Source organism: Glycine soja, chromosome 11 (assembly GCF_004193775.1).
Source record: "Glycine soja cultivar W05 chromosome 11, ASM419377v2, whole genome shotgun sequence".
Taxonomy (NCBI): domain Eukaryota; kingdom Viridiplantae; phylum Streptophyta; class Magnoliopsida; order Fabales; family Fabaceae; genus Glycine; species Glycine soja.
In genome coordinates, this window is record NC_041012.1 from 14,763,076 (window position 1) to 14,784,586 (window position 21,511).

Below are 21,511 nucleotides of genomic sequence, written 5' to 3' on the forward strand. Positions count from 1 at the left end.
GAAACCAGCAAGTTGAACAAGTGTTCCATTCCACTTCCTTTTCCCACCCTTGAATTCACAGTTAACTTGACAACAACACAACAAGTTAAATACATAAATGAAAGGCTACATTGTAGTTTTATTTTATTTTTATCAATTCTCATGCTTATTCTGATTAATTTGCTTTCCACTTTATGAATCAGGATTAATGCAAACAGAGAAAAGATGCAAATTAAGGTGGCTTAGTTTTCTAGTACTTCATTTCTATCACTTAGTGACCCAGATAAAATGAATGCTGAGTCTAGTAGATGCATTTCTAGTGAATAAATCACAGAGAAAACTGATAGTTATTCTCAATAATGAATACAGCCAAAGGGGAAGATACCTATGTTGGGACTTCTTAGGCAAGGATATGTTCTAGACTTCTAGTAGTAGTAAGAGATCATTTCGCCACAAGACTTCCATCACCTAAGCTCAACCATAGGGTGATTTCTCTTATATCTAAAGCTAAAGCCTCAAAATGTATAAACTAGCAATTATCAATCTAATATATCGATCTCTCTCACACAGTGAAATGTCAATGAATACAAAACATTCAAACAAACCATATCTAGAGAAATAACTAGAACACGAAAAATAAAAAATAAAAATGATAAAAAAATGCAATTACAAGTTACCTTGGAAAACGGAGGTCTGATACGTGTCTCTTAATTTTCAACAGCAGCTAGCATGTAATCAACAACATTACCTTTGCAGGCTGCAAAAGAAATGTAGAAGTGCAGTGAAGTTAAGCATGTATAAACCTTTTCCTTTCTTAATCTGGAGATGAATAAATAAATTGTTAAAGTGAACATGGCTGAGAAAAACTAATGTAAGATTGATCCAAAGAGTAATAATACTTTTTTTTTTCAGTTAGACCAGCAAAGAACTAATAATTAAAACAAAAAGGGAAATGCATTCTCCCTTTTGGAGAATCTTTTCTCCAAACCAACAAAAGGGATGGAGAGGAAATAAAAAAACTTTTGACTTCAGTTAAAATCAATTATGGCACAAAATGCAGTGCCTGACCTATTAGTATACAAGTGTCATTCTTGGTACTAGGAAAGAAAAATAATTGGAAAGCTAAACCTAAAAAGATACAAATATAATCTTATTCTCGATTTCATTAAGGTAAAAAGTCTAGATATAAGGACTTTAGAATCACAAACTGTGAAGTTTTAATTCCATTGAAAATAAACAAATTCATTTTAACAGTAGGGAATAACAATCTCAAATGAAAAAGTTTATACTCAACCAATTAATAGAAATTAGCATTATTATAGTAATTAAGATATTTTTACAGTAAAAGCAGTTAAACAAGTAGTATCTATGAAGCACAGTAACAAAAAATACACTTGAAAGGATATATAATTATAATTAAAATATAACATTATTCTATGATAATCAATCACAAAAAATACACTTGGAAATAGACATCATCCATAATTTGGGCTCAATGTTCCCTTAAATTAAGAAGGATCTAATCCATCCATCCATCCATCCATCTAAAAAGCAAAAAGAGACAATGTTGGCTTATATGGCATTTTGTTGTCAATCTATCACGCATACAACACAAGTTCTACAATTATCTTGACACTATATATGACACACATACATCACCTCCTAACAGCATTGCTCCACTGTGGGACAAGAAAATTGTAACATGCATCATAATTATGGAATGTATGAAATCCAATAGGGAAGTGGATACTGTCTAGTCTCTAATATATGTTTGTCATCACTTTCATTTATAATGGCAATGGCATTGTGTCATGAAGACAACAAATACATGCACTTCAAGAACATGATGGCTGGCCTCAACAATCCATAATATGTAAGTACTAATTAACAAACTTGAGTTATTTCTAATAATACCTGTTTCAGTCTAGTTCCCTTAAACCCCATTAGACATTCCTTTAGGAATATATAAGACATAATTAAGAGGAATGAGAAGTTGAATTTATTTCACAATGTCTGCAATCTAATTGTTTTGTTGACTTTGCTGCTGCAGCTTCTTCTAAAACTTTAAGAAATCATCCCACTATATGTCATAACTAGTATATACTGCATCAACTATTATATAAGGTGATGCTTATAATATAACTTATCAAATTTGGTAGTATCCAGAGGTTATAACTAGTATATACTACATTAAGTTTGAGAAATTTTCCTAATGGGCAGACTAGGATCCAGAGGTTATCTATAAGGACTCTAAGTGATTAAAAAACACTCAACCCATGGCCATATGTAGTAAAATGCTGCACTTAGACAACTTTGTCATGTTCTGCCAATAAATTGGCCAAAAATTCTACTGGACTCCAAAAATTACAAAATGAATTCAGTTAATTAGAGGACACTAATTCGTTTTTGGCTGTTGACACAATATTAGGAAAAAATAGAATAGTGCCATAGGGAAAACTCTTGCTTTCTCTTTTTACGTATCCTACAAGCTACTTATTTAATCTTCATTTCCACTTTCATAACTCAACAACTAGTAAGCTACCAACACATCAACATCCATTCATTCGCAATTCACTTGGCAAACTCATACTTGTTGCACACTATACAACCAAGTTACCATGTACGCAATCACATTTACATTTCACATAACTATAACATGTTACATTATGCATTGCACATTATACTTGACATTTGAGATTATTTAGGGCCCAACTATATCGTGAGAAATCAGTGGGAAAACTAAAGAAACTAAATACAAAACCAAAACAAAATCTCAACATGAGAAATCTGACAACTCATGTACCAAATACTGCTAAACAACCTCATTAAGCCATTCCAAATTCCACAAAATGGCCATGATCATTTTTTCTCCTTTTAAATGAATCCAAAATCTAATTAGCTAAGAGGGGAGAAAGAGAAGCACACCTGGGGCAGTGATTGAGAACCATGCAAATGGGCCCAGTGGCTAACGGCGCGACCTCACTTTGACAAAGACACTGCTAACGAGCTTCAGTGAGAGAAAGGGGTTTCAGGGACAGAGGCCTGGGGACTACAGTGCTTCACGGCGAGAGCAGAGTTTGAGGGAGAAGATAGCCAACGGCGTAACCTAGGGCACAACATAGTGGAGCTGCGGCTAGAGTGTTTCAAAAGTTGATGTAGCTACGTGGGCCAGGGCTGGGGACGCAAATTAGTATAGTGTATACGAAGACGGGCTTAGCCTATACCTGTCGTTGTCTCATTTATGATAATTACGAGATTGTCACCAAGTTACATTTTAAGGCGATTCCAAAGAACCGTCTTAGAATGTGCGATGTAAAAATCGTTATTTATCCCCCCGAATTACAAAATTGCCACCGCCTACTGTTCTAAGACGGTCCTTAAGAATTGTCTTAGAAACAACATCGTAAATAACTCTTTTTGTAATAGTGATATTTCTTTTTTCTAACAATGAGAGTAGGACTCCTCTTGTGCAATCAAGTTGTTCAATTTTTCCTTGGCAATAGAAAACTTATTTGCAAAACCTTCATTAGAAGATTCTATCAAGGATTCGACCTCTTTACAGCAAAGGTCAATATGTGATTTAAAAGCAAGCTTGACTTGTTTGCCCCATGAATGCATATAAGATGAGAAATTGCTGAGTTTCAAAATTAGATCATCAGGAACACCACTATTCCATCCTTTTGTTACAATAACATCAAGAGCAACTTCCAACAACCATGAGTTTTCAAACCAAAATTGTTTTCTTCATGGTTTCCTACAGTTACCATCATGCAAAAAATGGATGGGTGAATGGTCATATTTTGATGCTACAATATTCTAAAGCTTGAAATTTGGGAACATGTTAAACCAATCAAGATTTTCCAAGGCCATATCTATTTTTTCTTCAATGGCATCCAATTTCCCTTTACTTTTTGACCACATAAATTTTTAAGCTTCCATGGGGAGGTCATGGAGACCACAATCTAAAATAGCTTCTTGAAAACCTTGAATGAGGTAATTTGGGTGGTTGCGGTTACCAAATTTTTTGTATGTAGACAAGAGATTATTAAAATCTCCAAAAATACACCAAGGAAGACGAGAAGAATGAGAAAGAGTACAGATAAGATTCCAAGAGTCTTTTCTTTTGTCTCTATGGGGAAATCCGTAGAAGTCCATCTGCCATGTTTATGAGCCATTTTTTAGCACCTCAACGTTGATGAAATTAGAGAAGTTGAAGAGATCAGATTCAAATGGTTGTTTCCAGAAAAGAGCAAGGCCACCACTCCTGTCGTTAACATCAACAGAAATACAAGAGTCGGAGCCAATGGGCCTTTTTTTTTTTTCAATTCATCCAGAGTTCACTAAGGTTTCACAAAGAAAAATGACATTAAAATGGTATGTTCGGATTAGGTGACAGAGGATAGGAATTGCACTCGAGTTGTCCAGGCCCCGAGAATTCCAACCGAGAAAAATCATTTTCCTTAATAGGCTTCTTTGCCAAGGCCTGCCAATAAAAAAAAGTTGTCATTTTGGGTGGGTAGTGTTTGAGGGTGCATGGTTGGCGTGATGGCTAAGGGTAATGTTTTGGGTAGGGGAAAAGGTTGGGTTGTGTTTAGGGTTATGATTGTGGGTTCGGTTAAGGTCTCTTGTAGGGATGGACAAGGTGGGGAAAGTTCCAGTGTGAATGTTTGTGTTTATTAGGTTAGGATCGAGAGGGGTAGCTGGAATAGGTGAGGAGGTGTTGTGTGTATGAGAGGTTGTAGGATTAGGGCTCGTGCTAGCCTAAGGTGTGAGAGATGTGTCTGAAGAGTTTGGAGTGAGATTATGAGTAGGGACAACACTTATTTGTGAGGAATGGTGTTCATTGTCATCAATGTGACACTTCTTTTCTCCCACAATAATTTCATGAATTGATTTTGTCTCCATAATCATTGCCTCATGATCATTGTTGTTGATGGTGCTTGATTGGTGCAATGATTGATTTGAAATGAATTTGGGATTTTGGAAGATTGATGCCATCAAATCTGCACGTTGTGATTCAGCATGAACATTGGCATTGAATACATGGTCCCCATTGTCATTACTACTTTGTCTCCCATCTTAAATAAATGGATGGCCAAGATTAAGATTAATTATATAAATCTACTTTTGGAGTTGGTGGCTCTCTCTTATATATATATATATATATATATATATATATATATATATATATATATATATATATATATAATATGAGTAGACACTACTACAAAAGTAGCTTTTTAAGACGTGAGATTTACATCGGTTCTTAAAGAACCGCTTTAGTATAGGACGCGGTGGCATTTTTGTAATTAGGGGGAGAAATTTTGTTTTTAAAGTCGCACATTCTAAGGCGGTTACAAATAACCGCCTTAGAATGTTACCTTAATGCAAGACAACGACTGTCCTCTGATAAGCCCGTCTTTGTTCCTCACGCGCGTGGCCCATTCACTAACCCCTCTCTCTGCTGAACCTCGCTCTCTCCCCTCTCTCTACTGTGCCCTAACTCTAACCCCTCTCTCTGTTGTGCCCTTCGCTCTCTCTTTCCACAACATAGCCGAACCTCGCTCTCCCTCAAACCCATCTCTCCCTATCTTAAACCCCTGAAAGTTCCTCGAAACCTCGCTTTCTCGGCAATGCCCATTGTGTGCAGTGGAGCTTGTGCTGTGAGTACGTGAGAGAGCCCGTGCCTGTGACCTGTGTGGCATCTCCCAGAAGTGTAGTTGTTGTGACCCGCCATGGTCTTCGCAGCTTAGGTCATCGTACCGGTAAGTTTACGAATCTCCTTAGGGTCTTTAATTTCTGCTACATATTTCCCCCATTTCCTGCGTTGAACTCCTCTGTACATCCTTGATGGTTTCCTGTTCTAGACCTAGAGAGCTGACACACGAAAATAGCCTAAATACTACGAGGCCTTGGCCAAATTTTCAAACCAAATAAATGAGAATTTGTTCTAGAATGTTAAGTGAAATATTGAAAAGAATTTTTAGTTTCATTGAACCTTAAAAATAAAAAAGATGATTAATATGGACATGTGGTATCCAAGCTTGTGTATTCAAAAGACATGTGTGTGTAAGTGTGTGATTTGGATTCATTCTGGCAAAATCTTAAAATTTTAAAATACAACACAAACATATCAAATGTTTTATTGCATTTGGCATCTCACTTGTACAACCCATTGTTCTGGTTGATGCTTCAAGCATTTTAAACAGTCATGTACTATAGATCGAGATGGTTTAAATTCATTATCAATCATTATATGCCTAATTTGCTGCTGTTAGATTAGAAACCACCAATATATATACAGCTGGTATCAAGAGCAAAAGAGAAGTGCAGGTGTGTACAGCTCTGTGTTGTGCCCCTAACTGATAAAATTCCACAAAATTGTAGCCTGTAGGTTCAATTTTCAGCATAAAGTTGTTTGTCATGTAATTGGTTACTCCTCTGTTTGGAATTTTATAATTATACTAGGTAACTGTTCATAAGATAATGGCATGTCTGGGAGGACATCATATACAAAACTCGAATATGAAAAATCAAATAGTAGGATTATTTTAAGATGCTGCAACCACTTAAACTTGGTGGTTCTAAGTGCATTGCATCGAATTAGTGAAAAGCAAGCATAAAAGGAAATTATATATGTAGAGTACTTGCAGTTGCAGTTGACTTCAATTATGGGTGTTCTTTGGTATGAATATTCTTTACCCTAATCCTTTCTTTTCTACAGTGAGGAGGAGTGTCGAATCAGAATGATAGATAGAATAGAACAAAACCAGGTGACCCAGTAGCAGTTAAGTCCACTAGTATATCTAAATCAATTTTTGTTTTCCATCGACATCATTGCACGTTTCTCATTCATGGCCATTATACGCCAAAAAGTTGGAACTTTGTCCCGCAATATCACTCAGGGTAGCCCACCATTTTGGTCACATGCTAGTGTGCTACTCGCCAGAATATTTGGAACTTTGTTCTTTAAGGTGAAACTTTGCAATTCTTACATATAAAAACTGATAATTCAGCATAGTGCTGTGAATACAATATAAGATCAACTATACAGTACTGGTCTTTAATGAGATATCTAAACCTTGGTTTATACTAAAATTAGTGAAGTATTAGAATTTTAAAAAAAGTTAAGATCACTTAAGCAATTTCTCATAGGCCTAAAACAATTTGATAATAATATATTAAATGACCTGTCAGGTCTAGTAAGGAAGCGACATATTTCATGATTACAAAACTTTTCAACATTAGTAATTTGCCTTATTTACTTTTGAAATGGGATTTTTTGAGTAGGGACTATATGTATCTCTACCCGGAGACACAATTTTATTTGATTGTAATATGATTGTGTAACAAAATTTGGATGCTACTGCTGTATTTGTTATCAATCACAATTGGCATAATCATTCTGTTAGTCTATCCTATCTGGACGCACGCTGGTTAGGCACACAAATATAGAGTAGCAAATTTGGACTTGGTTGATGTAAGTGAATGAAACAATTAATTTGTTTCCTCTGTCATTCATTTGATAGGAACTGGTGTCTAGAGACTAGAATACCCTGCCTATGTGACTTATGCATTATTGGGAAATACCCAAGTCCCACATCGGATGAAATCTAACATGCATGTCCCAATAGTTTTTGCTTTTGTATAAAATGTTAAGTGAAATATTGAAAAGAATTTTTACTTTCATTGAACCTTAAAAATAAAAATGATGAGTAATGTGGACATGTGGTATCCAAGCTTGTGTATTCAAAAGACATGTGTGTGTGAGTGTGTGATTTGGATTTAATGTCTATCGTAGTTTTCACCACATTTTAGAAGTTATCAATCAATATCAGATAGAACCAAAGCATTTAAAAACCCAAAGACAATACCAGACATAGAAATATGTTGATGGTTGTGCGAAAATACAAGGTTAAATTGTAGAAAATTCCACCTTATTCTGATGGCTAAGATTGTGGATTGTTAGACGATATAATTCTGAGTAATTACTGTACTCTTGAAATATTAAGTCATACCAAAACTATAAAAATGAAAGAATAAAGCATATCTGCCAAAAGAAAATACAAATTTTGCATGGGCCACACAATTTTATTATGTGATTTTTTACAAGAATTACATGTGGAGCTGCTGGTTCAGCATACAGCCTATTCTATCTATGTTTATGGTTTTGCACTTCAGTCAATACAATAATGAACCAAAATACACAGAATGCCAAATGGATTTTTCTTCATAACTAGCAGAAATCTTAAAATTTTTGCACACAGCATGGCCACTTGCTGCATGGTTTACACCATTGCTCCCTTTGCTTCCTTGTATAGTTGATCAATATGATCCTACAAAATAATGTTGACAAAGAGTAATGTTTATTTAAGTCATGCACACTCAAACATCTGATTGGAATTTATAGATCAACATTTGGTGCTAAACATGGAAGCCAAAACTGATGCACATTTGGTACAAACTGTGAATCAAACTACTAATTCAAAAGGTCAATAGTTATGAAATTTTGATCAAAGCACAAGAAGCAAACCTTGTAGTACTTGAGCAATTGTGGTCTCTTCAATTTGAATGTTGGAGTTATTAAATCTCTTTCTATGTCGAAGGGATTTGGTTCCAGATGAATGGATTTTAGCAGCTCAAATCCTCTAAGCTGAATATTTCTTTCATGTCAAATGTTTGGTAATACAGGCAAAATATATCATAAAACTAGAAGCATATGATAATGAATTATATATACATACTTGGTGTTTCTGACCAGTGTTGTTGAGCTCATCCAAAATGTGTTTTCTTGCTTTAAGATTATCACATAAAGATTTAAAATCATCAGTCAAATTGTGCTCTTTTGCCCAATCCTCAATGGCTTTTCTTTCAGGGACCACAACAGCCACCAAGAATGACTCAAAGCTGTTTCCATACACCCAAATCTGCATGTGAAATAATTTCTTTTTTTATCCAATATTTAATTACACAAATTTAGTATAATAGGTGCACTGCAAAACTACTTTCGAAGTAAACTTTCCCAGTAAACTTAATATGACCAAAGTTTAAGGCTGGTCATGTCATCACCACTCTTAGTGGAGTGATACCTCAGCAATTCAGCTAGCTTTGTCTTGTTCTGAGAATCGTCATCAAGACCAAGTTTAAGGTTGTTAGAGAAGGCTTCATAAAACTTGTTATAGTCTTACAAGGCTAGTAACCTTGATGGTAACAAGTACGTCATTGGCATGACTATAGTTTTCCAACATGGTAGTATACTAGTATGTCTAAAGCCTAATGGAATTTCAGTGATATTTGAATTATTCTGAGTCAAGTTCTGAACAAATTATTTTGCTAAATTGTTTGCACGTGTTTCTCCAATAAATGTTTCTCTTGCCAATTTGTAAAGCATCCCGATGCAGGTGGTACCATAACCTTGCATCCAAAATTAAAGAAGCAAAACATAAAAGAGGACATGCTGTACAAAATTCTCAAGGAAGTTACTCTGTCAGCTTGTCTACATTGACTCAAACTCCCCAACTATTCTATAATGTGTCCCTTCCATCTCTTTATCTTTGTTCTCGACAAGCCTCTAAAATGGAGTGTCTATTTTTTTCCTCGACATATTTCGACCTCTTCTCCATCCCTCTCTCACTCTCATTTTTCTATAATAATAACTTTTCTTTATCTACCAATCAAATTCTCTTAGGATTGTGGTTTTGAGGTTGATGAGGTCGTGAAAATTTACTCGCTGCATATCATGACATACATGATAGATGATTTCCTAGTTCTAATTTATTTTGTCCATAATATAGTCATTTGAACTATTTTTTACTAATATATATATATATATATATATATATATATATATATTATCTTTTGGTTTTGATCAGTTCAGATGTTGCATGCCAGTGAAAAATTGTTATAAGAGAGGCAATAGTACCAAGGTTATTGACCAAATCTGGAACATCAAACGCACAAGCATTAGAGAAAATAGACTAACTAACAAGCACAGTTGGCGATAATCTCACAAAGACTAACCAAATATTTAATCTTAGCAGCCTTAGTCATGCCAATACCATTGTCAATGATAGACAATGTGTTGTTGGTCTTGTCAGGAATAATGTGAATGAACAACTCTGGCTGACCTATAAGTACCAGACCTATAAATAAATTCATTTATTTCAAAGGATGAGACACAGATTCAATGCACTTCATTTATTTTAATTGTTATAAATAAATTCTTTTAAATTTCAAAGAACTAGACCTATTGTAACATCCCAATTTTTCGTAAATAAATTTAAAAAGCTTTTTAGTAAAAAATAAATAAATAAATAAATAAATATAGAGCAAATAATAGGCTGAGTACCCTAGGTATAAATAGTTATGTTAAGTCAGCTGCCTCCTTTTGGCCTCATTTTCGTTTTTCCCCTTCTCCTCTCAAAACCCTTTCTTTTTCCCGCAGCCCACCAAACCAGTCTCAGAAAAACGACGATCTCGTATCCGTTCACCGTTGGATCGTCGTGAAATTTGAGTATCATGTTCGCAACACAATTACGAGCATTCTCACCGTTGGGAATTTCGATATCATGTCTGAACTGAGAGAAAAACCCTTCGCATTGTAGCCTTTTTCTTTCCCGCAGAAACCCAGAGTTGTCTTGGTAAAACTACGATCCCGGTTTCGTTAACCGTTGGATTATTGTGAAATTTGGATATGTTGTTCGAAATTCAATTCCACACGCTTCCACCGTTGGAGGGAGAAAAAGGAATCGTATGAAGACAGTACAAGTGGAGGTTTCAATCTCTTCTCCGTCTCTCTGACGTTTGGGAATTCTATCGGAGCAGTCGGATGAATAATTGAAAGAATTTCCGAGAACCGCTAGAGATGTTGCTATCGCTGGCTGAAGACACGTGAGCCCGCTTAGAGGTAAGAGATGAGTTTATCGCAATTGGGGATTAGAATGAACATGTGTAGGGATCCTTAGAGAACTAAATTTGGGTTTATTTTGGGATGTTTATTGAATTATAATTTTCTCTTTATGATTATAAATATAATATTATTGTGTTCTATGTACCAATTGATGTCCTGATGAGAATTGATTGATAAACTTGAGTGCTCTTGATGTCTTTGTGTTTAACCCATGAATTTGATTAATTGATTGTGATATAATTGTGAGAAACTATTTCAGGGATTTTACACCCCATGTTGTGATGAAATCTTTTGTATAAATTGTTTTGTTGAGGTTATGAAATGATGATTCAAACTGTGAGTATGTGATAAATTGAACATGTGACAGATGATGAAATACATGTGTATTGAGATGAGATGTGTGTATTGAGTTGTGAACTATGAACTGTGCAATCACACAATTGTAAGACCCTTTAAGGGCGACGAGTATTGTGATGGGATCCACTGTGGGAATCCGACGAGTTAAAATGATTTTGAAAACAATTGAGTAGATGTGTGTATTGCATAGTTCATAGGTAAAGTGTACATGATTCATGAGGTGTGATAACATGTTAAATTGAGATTATACCATTGTGATTGGGATTAAGTGTATGTGATAAATTGAGTATGTATATGATTGAGATATATATGTGCATCGAGTTGTGAACTATGAATTGTACAATCACACGATCATAAGTCCCTTCAAGGGAGACGAGTTAATGCTAAGTCCCTACGAGTTAATGCTAAGTCCCTTTTAGGGCGACGAGTTGATGTTAAGTCCCTTTTAGGGCGACGAGTTGATGCTAAGTCCCTTTTTGGGCGACGAGTTAATGTTAAGTCCCTTTAAGGGCGACGAGTTAATGATAAGACCCTTAAAGGGCGACGAGTTAAAATTATTTTGAGAACAATTGAGGAGTCGTGTGTTTTGTACAGTTCATAGATAGAGTCTGTGTGCTAAAATAATTTTAGGGGTTGGACCTGAATCAGGAGGGAGAGGCCCTGACGGACTCTTCGGAGTGTAGGCCTTGGGGGTCACCGGGTTTGAGTGCTCCTTTAAGCCTATGTTGATCCCATATGGTTGGAGCATTCTCGCAAAACATCGTGACCCTGACTGGTCTCCCTATGATCTTACTTAGTGAGAGTGACCTGACAAACCCATTGTGTGGTGTGTCTTGTTATGTACTCCTAAGCGCCCCAGGGTGGTTTTTCACTGACATGGTACCACATTGCATATAGGCTTGAGTCTTAGCATAACTGTCGCATACGCTTGCTAATTGTTTATTATGAAATTGATGTGTTATTATGTCTTGATCGGAGTGTGTGATTCCTGTGTATAATGATTGATGATTGAAAGGTGTGATTGATGAATGACAAAGTGATGAAATAATGTGAGATATGCTAAGTAAATTGTATTTGGCTACTATATGTTGTGTTGTTTCTCTCTAGTAGTTAGCAATGTGATAACTCACTCCCGGTTTGCTGTTTGTGTTTGGATCCTGTGATGATCTTCAACTTTGTGTTCGGGGGAGCAGATGAATATGTGGATGATTATGAAGAACCTCATGCTAGAGGACACGGGAACACCACGCTCTGATAGGATGTGACATTAGGATATAGGTTCTATATTAATTGTATGAGACTTATATGACTTTCTTTGAGTCGAGATGACTTTATTATTTATTTGGACAAGTTTGAATATGATGTAGAAGAAAGTGAATGTGAGCTTTTTACCCATTTGAAAAGCTTGTATTTAAAAATGTTTTAAAAGTACTTTTAATTAATATTTGAATTTTTATTCCTTTATTAATATATATGTGAGGGGTAGAGGGTGTCACATTTAGTGGTATCAGAGCAGGTCGAACCTTTCGGCCAGTGTGTTATGTGCTTATCATATTCTGGTGTGCACTCTATGTGGTTACTTATAAATGCTTTTGTTAAAGATGCTTGAATTATTATTCATATTTTCTCCTACATGATTAAATGAGACTTAATAATAATGCTTGTATGTGTCTTGCATCCTTAATGTTTGCTATACCATAAATCCACTGTTGAGTCATGAGTTATGAGACTGGTCATCTCTATAATTTGCGAAGTGCGGTTGGACTTTATGGCAAGCCATTGGGTGATTCAAGTGGTCTTGATATTGATGGATAATGCCTTAATGAGCCCTTATCTTCCTGCATGTATGTTGTTAATAAACTTATTTCTTTCTTGATGTGTGGATTAGTGTTGTGAAAACCTTTTGAACCATATATATGTCTTGGATGAGTGTGTCTTTCTTGATGTGTAAACACATGACTACTTAACTCCCTTTATTTTGTGCGTAGTCGTGAATGTAGTAGTTGAAGTTTATGATTCCTTAATACATCCTTATTAACTATTTAATTCTTACTTCTTATATGTACGTTGTATACTTATTATAAGAACCTTTTAATTCTATGTATACTTGTAGTATGGTGATTTACCTTAATTGCATAAAAAGTATGGTTGTTTGAGATTCTTGTTCTTAGCGATGGTGATACTCTATAGTTCAATGACTCATATTAAAAAAAATATATTTCATAAAGAATACACTTTTGACCATACCTTCTAATTCTAGTGCAACCTATTCTTTTTGTTGTGTGCTTAAGTCAAGTAATTCAATTACGCTTCCAAGCTTGAGTATAATTCATTCTTTGTGTTGTGAGCCTACATCAAACAACTGGATTATTGATGTTTCTGTCACAATCAAGTGATAGTTGATGTCTCCATATGTGCGTACACTGTGATTATGTTTTCGTTTATAGAATTCATTTGGAGTATCTACTGTTGATTATGGATGAGTGATCGTTCTTGATTTAAAATTATTGTCTCCTAATCAATCGAGTGTTCATCTTGTTATTAGTTGTTCATCTTCCAATCATGTCTTGTTAAACTGCTCGATTTGTTGTCATGTGTTACTTCTGTTACGAATAGAGAGAGACTTCACCCTTGATAATTACATTAAGGCGTTCGAGAGGAAATCCTTGAATAGGCATGATCCTTGTACTTACAGATGAAAGTAAACTTAATAAGTCAAGTACTTGTGTTCCTTGAGGATATGCTTAGTTACCACCTAAGTGTGAAATTGAGAATCTTATGAGTGTAGTACCCATAGAAAATTGTAATCCTAGTTCCTAAGAGATGACTGGTAAAGAGTTGTTTAAGAATATAGAGTAGTTGGAAAAGTTGTGAAGAATAGTTAAGAGGTTTAATGTGAAACCTTAAGAAAAGAGTAAGGTAGTTAGTGAAGCATAAAAGGATTCAAGAGTGAGTGTTCTTGCGTAAGGTAGGTGACCTAAAGGATTATGGATGATAGTTGTATGATTAGCAAGATAAATCTTAGTTCTTTTTACCTTAATTTGGAAAAGTTTGTGGATGCTTCAAGGAATACCTTAGTACCTATTGTGGCCTTTATGTGTACCTGGTCATGACCACTATGTGTTCGTGGAATGTGTGACAGGATCTCATACCCTGAGTGTTGTGGTTTCAATGAATAGTGTTTAGTATGTTTCCAGTTAAGTTGAATTATGGGGTATACCTTAAGGTTGTTATAGACCCTTGGGAATCATGTTCGTACTAAGAATTTCGCATGCATTTTAGTTAGATGATGTTGACCCTTAGAGTATGTTATTTTTTAGGTGAGAGATAACTTTAAATCCTTCTTGGGTAGAAGTTGTTTTGAGATTGAATGAAACCTAAGATTAAGATAAAATTTCCTTAACCAGTAGTCGAACCAAAAGTTATTTTAGCATTCCTTGAATTAACCTTAATTCTAGTTGGAGATGACTCAAGTAAGTTTAAGTTTTCGGATGAGATCCTTGTAAGGAGTAAGCCATAAGTTCATAGAGAATTCGACCACTGTAAACCATTGAGTGTTATCTTAGCCGCGTAGGTCCTTATTGGAGTAGTAAAATATTTGAAATAATTTTTAAGTTTAGAAGAGTGCTTGTAGGAGGACAAATAGTGATAGATATTTTCTTGACAACTTAAGACTTATGAAAAGATTTATCCTGGGTAACCATGGTGTTCACCATAATGTTTTGAGAGACATTACCGTTAGTTTGATATATCGTGAGGACCTTTGGAGTTGAATTCGAGATAAAAGAGACGGGTAAAACTCTCAACGGGTCAGTGTGTATTTGTTGATTTTATCTGCTTGATGGATGCTCATATATAGTTGTTACTTAGGGTGATGTTGTTTAAGTAAATTCAGTTGAATGAATTGAAGATTATTTATGTTCATGTTAACAATTTTATATTTTGTGTGTTTAGGGAAATTTGTGTTTGCCTGCATTTATGTGTTTACAATGTATATGTAATTTTATTTTTAGGTGTAGTAGATATAATACTGTAGGTTTTGGGAACAACAAAGAATCTAAGTAAAAGACTTAAGTTAGGGATTATTAGACAAACATAGGTAGTATAAATACAAGCATTGTACAAAAATCCACAAACTTGATCCCACAAATTTGTAATTACTAGAATGATGAGTTCCCCAGTTAAATAACAACAACAAAACCAAAAATATAAATTAAAAAACTACGGAAGAAAATTTGGACCAAATATTGAGAGTTCTAACTTCCAAATCTCCAATCGGACACCAAATACGTAACTTATCTCGCATTATTATATGAGTTTAATGTTTATCTATTAATTTTATATTATCATTCTAATTATATATTATTGTTTAAAACATTTTTAAATATTTATTTTAAAAATTAAAAAGTTATTATATATAATAAATCGCTACCAACGTATCATTCATTATATATGGGGATGTGGCACTTTCATATATTCAATTTTTACAAACAAAAAGAAACATATAATTAAAATTGTTACAAAATTTAATAGTCAAGATCTCCCATTGAAGACCTTGAGCTTAAACACTCTCTCTAATAGTAATATTTTACATAAAAATAATAATAAATAATGATATTCATACTACAATTCTTACCACAAATTATACCAGAAGTACCACATCGGCAAAATATTTAAATCTTAATGTGAAAAAAAAAACAAATCTCATCCCTTAACAGGTCAGAATTTACTTTTTAAATCTAAAAAAATAGGTTAGAAAAAAAAATCAAATTTTAATGGAAAAAAATAAATAAGATAAAAACGGAATGAGTTTTGTTTGTTTTAATCATACTTGTTATTTTTTCGTTAAGATTTTATTTTTTTATTTTATTTTTGTTGACTAGGGATGAGATTTGTTTTTTTTTTCATTAAAATTTAAATATTTTGCTGACATGACAATTGTATAATTTGTTGTAAAAGTTGTAATATGAATATCATTATTAAAAATAATCAAAGAAGAGAGAATCTTCATAAACATGATCGGTCAAGAAAATTAATTATCCATAAAATTAATAAATATTTTGTAAATAACATGTAACGAAAAAGAACTTGATTATCAATACCACATTGGTGGATTTCATCATTGGCACTTTTCATGATAAATTGATCTTGGCTACCCACTACACTTTGAATAATATCGACGATATTCTCAGGTAACAAATGTTATATCGACAAATATTTCATCATAGGCACTTTTTATGTAAAATACTACTATTAGAGAGAGTGTTTAAGCTCAAGGTTATGTAAAATATCATTATTTTTTCACATTAAAATACTACTATTTTGTCGAGCTGGTTATTGAAGACCAAGCTGTATCTGTGATTCCAAATAGTCAAGGACAATGCTATCCATAAGACCTCCCATTGTTTTTGCTTTTGACAAGTGGATAGTGATTACACATTTTTCTATATTTGTAAAAAATAAAAAAGAATGCATGTGTCAATGACATAATGACAGACAACAGAGAAAGTTACAGTACTTTTATTAGTCAGCAGCACACAAGAAAGAGCGAACGGGTCATCGGAAACAGGACATTTCAAAATTTTAACTCTTGATACGTAAGGAATGCTTGTTTTGTGATTGTGTGATACCATAAAACATTCTAGTCTAAATCCCTGGACATAATCTTCTAATAATAGTAATGATAATAATATAATTATAATACATGAGTGACCTAAATAGCTAGCTTAAGGTAGATGGGACTCGAGAAAGGCAAAAATGTATAATAGCAGAAACAAGGGACCAAAATTACCAGTGCCAAAATTCGCAATAATAGTATCTTCACCATATCTGGCCTTCCTAAACAGTGAATCAGATGGAATTACCCCATCATTCCCTTCCAGGTCCATCAATTCCCACGAATGAGTAGTGTGTAGTTTTCTTCCTTTTTGTTTTAGTGAATTTTTAACACAAAAAGTGAGACACCTGTGCAAAAAGTGAAAAGGAAATAAAAAAAACTCACCTAGTGACTCTAATAAAAATTCATAACTTCTTTTCTTAACTTTGATGTTGATCACCTTGAGCAAAAACTTCTCATTTGAGAGCCTCCTCAACAGTTCTCATTGAGCTTGAGCAAAAACTCACCTGTGCTATTTTTTCCTTGTTTCTTAACATCGGGAAATGCCATATTTGTCTAAGTTAGATAGGGCATAACCCCTGTACCACACACGCCTTCATTTTCGTTTTTGGTCGGGTGAGGGGTGATTTTTTTTAATTTTATTTATAAAACTTATAATATTACAGATATTATTGTCTAATCAAAATTAGCATTGCATTTAAGCAATCATTATTTCATCAAGATAAATAAAATTAAATGTTGGTTTTGGTTAAAAATATACCTCCATCCGTAACGAGAATTTGGATTTTTGAAATGCAATTAGATGCAACCGAAAACAGTAGTTGGAGTGCAGGAAGCTTTTAGTCACCTAATGATACTAAATCTAAGGTCCTATTTCATTGTCTTTAATTTTTTTTAAAGAATATTCGGTAAAATAGTAACGAAGACTTGTTAATTTATAATTAAATATAAACTTGTTTGATAAATATCAATTTGGAAAACAAATTGAAATTAAAAAATATTTTTAAAAAGAAACCACTAAAACAAAACAAAAAATTCAATTGATTTTTTTTAAAAAGTTATGAATCAAGATCAAAGAGTTTGTTTGATTTTTAAAATAGTAACGTAGAGTCTGTTAGACTAAAACTTGTGACACCCTCTACCCCTCACATATATATTAATAAAGGAATAAAAATTCAAATATTAATTAAAAGTATTTTTAAAACATTTTTAAATACAAGCTTTTCAAATGGGTAAAAGGCTCACATTCACTTTCTTCTACATCATATTCAAACTTGTCCAAATAAATAATAAAGTCATCTCGACTCAAAGAAAGTCATATAAGTCTCATACAATTAATATAGAACATATATCCTAATGTCACATCCTATCAGAGCGTGGTGTTCCCGTGTCCTCTAGCATGAGGTTCTTCATAGTCATCCACCTATTCATCTGCTCCCCCGAACACAAGTTCAAGATCATCACAGGATCCAAACACAACAACACACAGGGAGTGAGTTATCACATTCCTAGCTAATAGAGAAACAAGACAATTAAATATACGTATTATATAAATGAGATACCACTTGCTTAAACATAGCTCACGTAACTTCACCACTTCGTCATTCAAAATTCACTTTTCAATTATCAATCACATTACACAAAAATCCCACACTTCGATCAAGATATAATAACACATCAATTAGCAAGCATATGCAATAATTATGCTAAGACTCAATTCTATATGCAATGTGGTACCATGTCAGTGAAAAACCACCCTGGGGCGCTTAGGAGTACATAACAAGACACACCACACAATGGGTTTGTCAGGTCACTCTCACTAAGTAAGATCATAGGGAGACCAGTCAGGGTCACGATGTTTTGCGAGAATGCTCCAACCATATGAGATCAGCATAGGCTTAAAGGAGCACTCAAACCCGGTGACCCCCAAGGCCTACACTCCGAAGAGTCCGTCAGGGCCTCTCCCTCCTGATTCAGGTCCAACCCCTAAAATAATTTCTTTTACATGCAGACACTGCTCATGAATTATACAATACCCACGACCTTACACTCGTGTTTTAAACACGTTCAACACAATTGCGCTACGATTTAACACTGGTTCCTAAATAGGAAACCTACATTTTCTCTTTAACACTGCGCATCAACGCTTTTCTCAAGATAACGCTGGTCGGGTATTGTACAATTCATAGCTTACAACACAAGTAATTTCACATCAAGTGTTAACTACACACTTATCCACAACTAGAACTCATTCACAATTTCACATCTCATAGTGTCACAATCCACCATCACATGTTTACACGTATCTCACAAATTAACACATGTTCAACTTTACACTTATACTCAATCTCAATAACAATATTATAATCTCAAAGCAACATGTTATTCTACAATTCATCACATACTCACAATTTGAATTATCATTTCATATCCTCAATATAACAATTTATATAAAAGACTATCACAACATGAGGACTAAAACCCCTCAAATAATATTACACAATTATATCCAAATCATAGGTCCAAATATACAAATATCAAGAGCACAATTTATCAAGCAATTTTCATCAGGACATCAATATTTTATTTATAATCATAAAGGAAAAATTGCAATTTAACAAACATCCCAAAATAAAATCCCAATTTAATCCTCTAAGGATCCCTACACATGTTCTCACTAATCCCCAACTGTGAATAACTCATCCCTTACCTCTAAGCGGGCTCACGTGTCTTCAGCCAGCGATAGCAACATCTCTAGCGGTTCCCGGAAATTCTTTCAATTATTCATCCGACTGCTCCGATAGAATTCCCAAACGTCAGAGAGACGGAGAAGAGATTGAAACCTCCACTTGTACTGTCTTCATACGATTCCTTTTTCTCCCTCCACGAATATTATCTCGCAAATCCCAACGGTGGAAGCGTGCGGAATTGAATTTCGAACAACATATCCAAATTTCAAAATAATCCAACGGTTAACGAAACCAGGATCGTAGTTTTACCAAGACAGCTCTGGGTTTCTACGGGAAAGAAAAAGGCTACAATGCGAAGGGTTTTTCTCTTAGTTCAGACATGATATCGAAATTACCAACGGTGAGAATGCTCGGAATTGTGTTGCGAACATGATACTCAAATTTCACGACGATCCAACGGTGAACGGGTTCGAGATCGTTGTTTTTCTGAGACTGGTTTGGTGGGCTGCGAGAAAAAGAAAGGGTTTTGAGAGCAGAAGGGGAAAAACGAAAATGAGGCCAAAAGGAGGCAGATGACTTAACATAACTATCTATACCTAGGGTACTCAGCCTATTATTTGCTCTATATTTATTTATTTATTACTAAAAAGCTTTTTAAATTTATTTACGAAAAATTGGGATGTTACAAAACTCACCTAGTGACTCTAATAAAAATTCCAAGGCTTTCCCTTTGTCCCATTTAATAGTGGGGCGAATCTCTAGCAGCAAAACAAATGGCAATGAAAGTGAGACACCTCTCACTTCTTTTCTTACTTCTTTCAAACTAAATCAAACGCCCACTTAAAAAATAGATAAAAAGAAAACAGAACCATGGCCCACCTTTCTTCCTTGGGTAAGTCGAAGCTTTGGGTACTCCTTTAAAACTGATTTCACTTGGCGTGCCAGTTCACTCCATTTCTATGTATAGTGTGCATTTTGTTTAGACTTTTTCATGAAAAGAGAAATAAGTAGTCCATATAATTAAAAAAAGTTGGACAGGAACAAAAAACACTGCAAATAGTTACAAACGAATGTCTAAACTATAAAACATGGATGATTTCATAGCTTATAGTTTGTACCTTTTCATCAACGCAACGAAAATGGACTGAAAGACAGAACTTGTTGTTCTCAACCAGAGCTCCAGGAGTTGATTTTGTCTTTTCAACTAATTGTTGATACACCTAAAAAAGTTGTACCCAAAATAAATTACTTTTAACATTCTAGAAACAAAATCCATTTGGCTGGTTTTGGAACCTTACAAAATTACAGTATTCAAATTTGTCCAACAATTTTATTTCTAGGGTGTTGCCAAACTTATCATCAAAACTATATGATCTTCCTCAGTTTGATTTGAGTTCTAATCAGTTGTATGGTCCACTACCAGCATTTCCTCCCAATACAAATTTGTTGATTCTCTCTAGAAATAAGCTTTCTGAGCCAGTATCTTCATTGTGTAGCACATTGAGTAAAACTATACGATGCAAAATGGAACTGCCACTCCCTGAAATTGCTAAAATTGTGCATCTGCTGTCCCTGGAAAATCCATATTTCGTGACTTTTCTGACATGAAAACAAAATGTGATCCATTGAGTTTGCTTTTAACAATGTTCAATACATCAATCAGTCATTATCATATATAATACACAAAAATATTCCAGCCATTAACTTAAAAACAATAATCAAAGTCAAACTACCCGTACGTGTTTTTACATCTACCTCTAATCAATTTTTTTTTACCTAATTGATGTATTAAATTATAGTTTAAAATTAACAGTACACATAACTTTGTGCGACCTATGGTATTGCCTATACTAGAACAGCACCCAAAAAAGCAAGCTAAGAAAAAGCCCAATCAGCTTTATTTCCAAAGCCATGATCAAATTAGGCTTCCTCTTTTCTTTTCTTGTTTAGGCTTCTGTT

At 34.3% G+C, this 21,511-nt stretch overlaps 1 protein-coding gene across 1 annotated transcript; it reads right to left on the reverse strand.

Annotated features, from left to right (window-relative positions):
• Window positions 1–8,107: 8,107 nt before the first annotated feature.
• On the reverse strand, window positions 8,108–8,982 carry LOC114373459 (long chain acyl-CoA synthetase 2-like). The gene is made up of 3 exons (XM_028330921.1): window positions 8,724–8,982; window positions 8,513–8,632; window positions 8,108–8,315 (listed from the first exon to the last, which is right to left on the reverse strand). The coding sequence occupies exons 1-3, from the start codon at window positions 8,910–8,912 to the stop codon at window positions 8,268–8,270; spliced, it is 357 nt and encodes a 118-aa protein (XP_028186722.1). The 5' UTR covers window positions 8,913–8,982; the 3' UTR covers window positions 8,108–8,267.
• Between the last annotated feature and the right edge of the window lie 12,529 nt (window positions 8,983–21,511).

What these genes read in the sequence shown, in the direction of transcription:
- LOC114373459 (XM_028330921.1), bottom strand. Translation starts at nt 8,912, where the DNA reads ATGCAGATTTGGGTGTATGGAAACAGCTTTGAGTCATTCTTGGTGGCT. An exon ending in ACACTGGTCAGAAACACCAA is followed by an intron (nt 8,633 to 8,723) that starts GTATGTATATAT and finishes AGAAATATTCAG; the next exon opens with CTTAGAGGATTTGAGCTGCT. An exon ending in AATTGCTCAAGTACTACAAG is followed by an intron (nt 8,316 to 8,512) that starts GTTTGCTTCTTG and finishes ATTATTTTGTAG; the next exon opens with GATCATATTGATCAACTATA.